Raw genomic sequence first — 8,457 nt, 5'->3', positions numbered from 1 at the left:
TGAATGCATCAACTGCCCTTAAGGACCACTTTAAAAAAAAGGGTTGCATGGACAGTCTTTTCACTAGCGCCTACAGCTCCCAGGAGTAGTTCCTAATTCCTCCAAGTGGTTGCCGTAACCTATGAAGTAGCCCATTCCAGTGGATGCATTTAGGATCAGTCTACAAGAGAACGAATCACCCTGCAAGTCTAGACTACTGTAGCATTAATTGCTAACCTCGGTATGTTTTTGGTCATTCTATTTTGCTGTGAAAACGACAGGGAAGAAACCTTGACCATCTTCCTCCATCAAGTCTAGAATATTGGAATGTTATCAGAACACGTATAGATTTTCTAACCCTGTTATAGCGCTTTTTTTCCTTACGGCTTGATTCTTGGCGGTGGAACACCAAAACTGGCATCATCTCTTTCTCATTCTAGATTACTCAAGAACCAACCTAGTGTTCAGAAGTGCCACATGACACAGGGGTTGGGTGACCCTATGGAAGGGAGGACAGGGCTCCTGTATCTTTAACAGCTGAATAGAAAAGGGAATTTCAGCACGTGTCATTTGTAGGCATGCAGCACCTGGTGAAATCCCTTCTTCATCACAACAGTGAAAGCTGCAGGAGCCTTGCCCTCTTTTGTATCTGGATTTTTATTTCAATTGGGACAGCAGGGGGAACAAATGGTTAAATCCCCACTCCCTCTATGGTCCAGATCCATCTCAGTTCACCCACCCCCACCCCAATCCCGGTTATCTATATTAAAAAAAACCATGCACTATCATCGCATTGAGTTTGGCTCTAATTTGAAGGCGACAGGAGAAGGATTTGTTTTGGTCTTCTTGTATTGCCCAATAGAAATGAGATGAATTACTAATTTGGTCCTATGTGCACATACTGGAATAACGGTAATGTGACATATCACAAACATGACGTAGCAGTAATTCAGAATGTTATTTTGGGGGTGGGGGATGGCCCCGGTATTACTGAATGCCATGATCTCCATGGAGTACCAAGATTTATGCAGAAGATAATAGCAATGCTCCTGCATTTCCGATGCCCTGGTGTGTGTGGCGGGGTAGGAATAAACCAAATGCCTGGTTGTTACAATATTGCTTAATCATAGCACATTGCTCTGCAGTATTGGTATATTTCTTAGATATTGTAAATAACACTTAGTGTGCTTTTTAAAAACAAAACGGAGGGTATCAAAGCTCCAATTTGATTACATGCCACATGTATTTTTGGGAAGTTTTAACACTGCTAATTTTATATGTAGTGACCGGAGCAATGATACTCAAGGTTTCTAGAGTAACTTGAGATCTATGGGGCTGATCCGGTTGGTCCCTTATAGGCATGATCAGGGCATAGGTAGCCTTCCTGAAAACGCAGCTCTGTCAAAGGGGGTGAGGACATGTGGGGGGTCGGGGTGTGTGTGTGAAGTTGTGGCAGAAAAATTCTGCCAAAGGAGCATCGCGGGGTGAAGGGGAGGAAGATGCAGCAGATGAACAGATGGTGCCCTGAGTACTGACTCAATTTTTCCAGGTACCTAAGAATGAAAACTTTTGACTGTTTTCGAAGGCTCTGGGCAAATGCTGTTCTCAGAAACCTGGTCTGGATTACCAAAGGTTGGCGAGCGCGTGAGTTTCCCGTTGTCAGCTATGAAAAAGGAAAAATCCGTGGCTGCGCAGGATATGCACAAGACCTTCCGTCCCCACAGGCAATGACCGGGAACTGGTGTCCTCGCTACCCCGTGTCCAAAATTACTGTGTGCTAGACTGCGGCCCTGGCTAGCGCCTAATACTCTAGCATGAATACCGAAGCATTTCGCTCTTCCTGGTACGCTAACGTCCGAGGAGGTTAAAGCACGGCCTGTCAGAGACGACTGCTCGATTCATGGCGAGGTCCTCTCCCGTGCGAAGCCGGAAAAGAATACCATGAACCGTTTCTTCCCACAGGGTTAACCGTTGATATGGAAGGGGGGAAATCTGTAGGGTGGGCAGGAATTACACATTTTGGACCATGGTGCAGTGGGAAGGGGAGGTGTGGCTACGAGACACCCGGTTGAGGCCCAGAATATCGGGACATTCTGGGCGGAACCCGGGCATCCAGCAAATGAGTAAAAATGGATGAAGAGATGATGCTGAACAACAAACTTAGATTTGCTGACCCGATAAAGTTGTTTTATCTATAGGTAGCTGGAACATGTGCTGTTATATCCACTGCATGTACAATTTTTAAATTATTATTATTATATTATTATTATTATTTTGCTTTAATTTACAACCCAAGCGTGCCCCCAATGGAAGAGGCCAGTACTATACCAAGAACCACACAACAAATTATAATCATAATTTTCTTCTACATTACCCAAGAAAATCCATGGAGCACGACAAGGAGAAAGAAAGACAGGGAAAGAAAGACAAACCAGCATTAGTAATGGGGGCGCTGAGCTCAGGGTAAGATATCAAGAGGCTCAAACTGGGGTTTCTAAAGGGCGCCCCCATGTTTAGTGCTACCCAGAGGCCAATCAAAGCATACGGGCTGCATTCACACGCACCCATGGCTTAGTTCAAGAACAGGGAAGCCCTTTCATCCTGAGAGACCAATTCCGGTTTGAAGAAGCTCTCCAAAGGCACTGGGGTTGGAGCCAAAACTACAAAAAATCAACCTATTGTATCTAGGGTGACCCTATGAAAAGGAGGACAGGGATCCTGTATCTTGAATAGTTGCATAGAAAAAGGGATTTCAGCAAGTGTCATTTGTAGGCATGCAGCACCTGGTGAAATTCCCTCTTCATCACAACAGTTAAAGCTGCAGATACAAAAGAGGGCAGGGCTCCTGCAGCTTTCACTGTTACGGTGAAGAGGGGATTTCACCAGGTGCTGCATGCATACAAATTACGCCTGCTGAAATATCCTTTTCTATGCAATTGTTCAAGATACAGGAGCCCGGTCCTCCTTTCCATAGGGCCACCCTAGTTGTAGCTGAAAGCGGTTGCTGCCCGTAACTAAGCCTCAGGAGAGGCATTTCTACCTTTTAGAATGGGAGGAAAAACAGGAAGGCACACAATGATCAGTAGCTAGGGGAAAGGGGCGTGGCCATCTGAGGGGGGAAAGGGGCGTGGCCATCTGAGGGGAAAGGGGCGTGGCCATCTGAGGAACCTCAGAGGGCCGGATTCAGAGCCACGAGGACCGGATTTGGCCTCTGGACCTGAGGTTCCCTACCCCTGGTTTACGGCTATGTGCAGGAGCAAAAAGGAGGTTGTGCAGACACATAGGCTCATGCATCCCTCTCTTCCGTGCAGAGGAATAAACCAGAAATCCATTTCACTTCAAAGGATTCCTCGGGTATCCTTACACACAAACCAGGAATTGTGACTTAAAATAAACTCTAAATAGTTAAACAAGCCCAACAACAAACCCTGGGTTGTTTTGCTGGCTTGTTGAACTAACTAGAGCCCTGATTGGTCAGACTACTTCACAGAAGGCCTGATCAAGAGGTAAGAAGCAGAGGGGGAGATTCACAGTGCAACCCTCTACACGACTACCCAGAAGTAAGTCCCATTGAGCTCGGCTGGGCTTATTCCCAGTTACAGGGTTGCATCCTTAGCTTTTCTGTCTTTGACCACATCCTTGGTCCTTTCCTTTCTCTTGGCCCTGCTTTTGGTTCTGTTCCTTGCTTTATTTTTAGCTCCCGCACCTACCTTGTCTTCAGATCCCAGGTACTGAACTGAGTTTAAATTTTCTAACCATGCCAATCTCCTCTCGGTCCCCTTTTCTGACTCCGCTTGACGCCTCAGCTTTCGGGTCTCGATCTTGCCTTCTCCAGTGCACCACACAACTTCTTACTTCCTAGCAGGTTCGTGATTCCCCTGCCCCCTAGCAGGATAGGTCCGCCCCTTCTCCGTTCTCTTCCCCATGGCCCCAGCACTGCTTGCTTACCCTCCGAGCCTTGCTCTGGTATTTTACAGCTTTCTTGGTGTCAGAGACGGCTCTTTCCACGTAATCCACAGAGTGTTCAACATTGTATTCAATGCGGTCAATCATCTCGCCCTGAAATATGGGAGGAGGAGAGACGTCACTAAAGCGGAAGCTTAACATAATACGGTGGGTTGGTATGGCCGACACGGAGGGTTGAGAAAACTATTCCTGCTCCCTTCCTCGAAGGAGCGATAGTTAGCACACTCACAATAGTGCTGCAGAGTCATTAAGGCTGAGTGGCTTGAACCCAGCCATGGCTAAGAGGACCCAAGCTTCTGCCCAGTTCAATCCCAAAACTGGCTCAGTTGTTTGGTCTTGCATATAGAATTATAGAATAGTAGAGTTGGCAGGGGCCTATAAGGCCATCGAGTCCAACCCCCTGCTCAATGCAGGAATCCACCTTAAAGCATCCCTAACTGTCTAGCTGCCTCTTGAAGGCCTCTAGTGTGGGAGAGCCCACGACCTCCCTAGGCAATTGGTTCCGTTGCCGTACTGCTCTAACAATCAGGGAGTTTTTCCTGATGTACAGCCAGAATCTGGCTTCCTGTAACTTGAGCCCATTATTCCGTGTCCTGCACTCTGGGATGATCGAGAAGAGATCCTGTGTGGCTTTGAAGGACTCTGAAGTACAACCTGTGTGGCTCTGAAGTACTCCCCCCGCATGCAAAAGCATCCTAAGACCCTCAAGGCTTTACTTGAGCAAAAGGAGCCGATAGGGAAATGCCACGACCTGGTTTTGTGTGGTGTTTTTCTAATGCCAGAGTTCAATGGTGCCACCTGTGCTCCTGAGCATGTACAGAGTTTTCTCTCTCAGCACTAGCTCCAGGCTGCTATTCATCTGTGTGAGTGTGTGTGTCTGTGTGAGAGAGAAAGAGAGAGAGAGAAGGAAGTTTCAAGTCCCAGGACTTCTCATTTAAGAAATTAAGAATGGCAGACAGATAACCATGGCTCTGAACCAGGCTGCCACCTGTTGGAGTATTGAATCACTAGGATTTCTCTCCGCTGTCCCGCAGGCATGGGGCAGATGACCGCAGTATTCCGTGTGCCCGGTATGTTTATTTATTTATTTCCTTGGTTACAGGTGGGTCTGGTAACAAAATATTGCCGCATACTTCTGTTCAGGACACGCTCTGTTCCATTCTCCTTCACCCCCAGTTTGTGCCTCCCATCCAGCCTAGGGTGACCATATGAAAAGGAGGACCAGGTTCCTGTATCTTTAACAGTTGCATAGAAAAGGGAATTTATTTATTTATTTATTACATTCCCTTTTTAATACAACTGTTAAAGATACAGGAGCCCTGTCCTCCTTTTCATATGGTCACCCTATTCCAGCCACCATCAGTCAGCGTCCCTTGGCCACTGAGCCATTTTTCCTGAATATTTTTTGTACCTTTGCAAATCTTGGGGTTCCCCTGAGCCCTAAAGATACTTTCCGTTTTGTGCATAGGTGGTGCATTTTTTGGCAACCTAAAGATCAGCACTTGGAAAATTGAGTTTGCTATTAATACGTGGGATTTCCTTCTTTCTTCCCAAAAGGTATACACCATCCTTCATTTGCATTGTCAGGGCAGCTTACAAAAGAGTAAAACAATAAATAAAAAGACGAAAAAAGCATGGTGGATTTTTTTTTTTTTTTAAAGATGGTAAAACCATGGCACAGGGCAAGATCAAATTCAAATCGATAATAACTCGCTGCAGTTTTAAAGTTAACAATTTAACAAAAGTTAACAAAACGATAAAAGGTAACAATTTTTTAAAAAATTAATTTTTAAAATGTTAAAAGCTTGGGATGTGGTTTTTTTTTTTTTTTTTTTTTAAAAGGTCTTTCTCTGGTGCTGAAATGACAGCAAAATGGATGTTGCGCAATCCTCCTTGGGGAAGGAACACTGCACCGATGGGGATGCTACCACCGAAAAGGCTTTCTCCCTGTTTGACAGCTGCCTGACTTTTGATGGGGGTGGGGGCACCGGAAGAAGAGCCTCCCATGTCAATCTCACAGCACCATATGGAACAAAAAGCCCAGCAGATAACGGGAGTCCTAAACCGTGCAGGGGTGTGTGTTTCTTTCAGCTCGTGAGCCGAATTCAGTTTTGGAGCTGTCATGGGGCGCAGGGACATTCCTGTGGGGGGCGGGGCCAAAGGCAAAAGGGGGTAGAGCTAAAATACCAACATATTTTAACTTAGCACTCTTCAAATACTTGAAAGGTTGCCACACAGAGGAGGGCCAGGATCTCTTCTCGATCCTCCCAGAGTGCAGGACACGGAATAACAGGCTCAAGTTACAGGAAGCCAGATTCCAGCTGGACATCAGGAAAAACTTCCTGACTGTTAGAGCAGTATGACTATGGAACCAGTTACCTAGGGAGGTTGTGGGCTCTCCCACACAAGAGGCTGTTGGACAGCCATAGGGTTGGACTTGATGGCCTTATAGGCCCCTTCCAACTCTGCTATTCTATGATTCAGCTCTTAATGCCAGTAGCTGAGCCTTAGGAGAGCGATTTCAACCTTTTAGAATGGGGACAAAACCCCGCCTAAATGCTGGGAAGTCACCAAATGATTGGCTGCTGGGGGAAAGGGGGCGTCCCCATCTGGGGAATCCATCTGGGAGGGCCATATCTGGCCCACTGGAATGACATTGCTCACCCCTGCTCTAAAAGTAAATGCCAGCCCTTTGAATTGAGCCTAGCAGCAAAAAGAGAGCCGCTGAAGTTGTTTCAAAACCGGTGTGGTACGATTCCATCTCCTAGTGCGTCCTCAGAGGAGTGTTGTATAGCACGCTTGTTACTGCCCACTCACGGTTTTTCGCGGTCTTTTCCATGACGTCGCCCACCTCCTGCACGTCTCCCGCCCCTTCTGATCGTTTTTCCGTCACAAAAAAAAGACCCGGAAAAATCCAATTTTGTGGGGGCTGTGACAAAACTTGCTGCCATTTCCTGCTGTGTGCAGGAGAAGCCGCGTGATAAAAATGCCCACTGAATGGGCCATGTGGTCGTCGTTTGCTTCCTCTTTCTTCCCCGTGTGAGGAAAGAGGAAGCTGTTCATCCCTATTGTGGAACATCAGCAGAAAGCAAAGCGACGGTAGGTAAACGCGATTTCCCTCCCGCTATCTGATGATGCTCCTAGTTCGCAATCTAGCCGCTGCATTCTGAACTCGTTGGAACTGCTGGACTGTCTTCAAAGACAGCCCCAAGTCGAGCAACCATCCCACGCTTGCCTGCTGTCAAGGCTGCATGTATGTACCTGGCTCTCCACCAGCATAGCCATGTCCACAAACATGTCATGCAGCTCCCGGATGCTGGTTTCCAGTTTGATGATCTCGTTGTGCCGGGTTTCAATCTCGTTCAGGGCCTGCTTCGTCATCTGTGAGTCCATTTTGATCTGGAGGAAAGGGCACAAGGCAGGCATAATCAGACAGAAGGGGAGAATTTTGCACTAAGGAAACACCCTGAAATCCAACCCCACATCCACACCCCACCCCACCCCACCCCCATCTTACACTACAAACAAATTATGTTGCTTGACGGCCTGGAACACAAAATCGCGGATAGAAGTTGTGCAGACTTTATACTGTTAGTTTTACCCTACCCTGTGCCTGCTTACCCTACCCTGTGCCTGTTTGCATTCTCTTCTTCTCCTTATTGTTTTACTATGATTTTATTAGATTGTAAGCCTATGCGGCAGAGTCTTGCTATTTACTGTTTTACTCTGTACAGCACCATGTACATTGATGGTGCTATATAAATAAATAATAATAATAATAATAATAATAATAATAATAATAATAATGTAGCCGACAGAGCTATGATGTCCTGGGGACTGTCTATATGCTCTGGAAGCCCCAGGGTGGCTCTGAATCTGCGCTGTGTCAATTACACAGCCAACGATTCGGAGTCACTCTGGAGCAAAGAACCAAAGATCTGCAGAGGAAAAGTCAGGGACTTACCCTGACATTTCCTGCCCGAGCAAGGCTCTTCTAACCGTTTGCCCTTGTTGCGGCATTGCTCTGGGGGAGTTCCCAAGCAGAAAGTGTCCTCCTATTGGTCACCGGAAGCCATGGGACAGGGTGGGCCTGGCAAGCAATAGGGATGCCAGAAAGCCCCCACTCCCTCCCCCAGTGTGGATTATTCGCCGCCACTCCGCACCAGCGATATCGCAGGGCTTGGCAGTGGAGTGGTGTCAACTCAGCGCTGTGAAAACAATAACAACAAATGTTTGCAAGTTTCTAGCCCCTAAGATACTGAAATATGTGGATGTTTCCAAGGCCAAAGTGGTGTAGAACACGGCTCCCTAACAGAGAGTGGGCTTTCAGTGTCCAGTTTTCTCGTGCCTATAAAGATAGACAAACATACATGCAGCCCCCTCCCCTGAAAAATATATCAAGCTTAGGTCTAGTTATTGACAGATAGTAATACATTTAACACATTCCCCCCCTTTTTTTGGCTTTACAGGTGAAAATGGGTAGGATCTCCATTTCCTTGACCCCAGTTTCTG

At 46.8% G+C, this 8,457-nt stretch overlaps 1 protein-coding gene across 1 annotated transcript in view; it reads right to left on the bottom strand.

The window, feature by feature from the left end:
- Window positions 1–1,741: 1,741 nt before the first annotated feature.
- STX1B (syntaxin 1B) overlaps window positions 1,742–8,457 on the bottom strand; it is a 60,931-nt gene continuing 54,215 nt past the window's right edge. The window contains exons 8-10 of the mRNA XM_063138438.1: window positions 7,207–7,344; window positions 3,928–4,038; window positions 1,742–2,344 (exon numbers count right to left, since the gene is read on the bottom strand). Of these exons, the coding sequence (XP_062994508.1) occupies window positions 2,264–2,344; window positions 3,928–4,038; window positions 7,207–7,344 (330 nt within the window). The 3' untranslated portion in view covers window positions 1,742–2,263. The remainder of the gene's footprint in view (window positions 2,345–3,927; window positions 4,039–7,206; window positions 7,345–8,457) is intronic.

This window comes from Elgaria multicarinata, chromosome 11, assembly GCF_023053635.1.
Source record: "Elgaria multicarinata webbii isolate HBS135686 ecotype San Diego chromosome 11, rElgMul1.1.pri, whole genome shotgun sequence".
Classification (NCBI taxonomy): Eukaryota; Metazoa; Chordata; class Lepidosauria; order Squamata; family Anguidae; genus Elgaria; species Elgaria multicarinata.
Note: the sequence above shows the minus strand (reverse complement) of the source record. Positions and strands in the feature narration are given on the sequence as shown.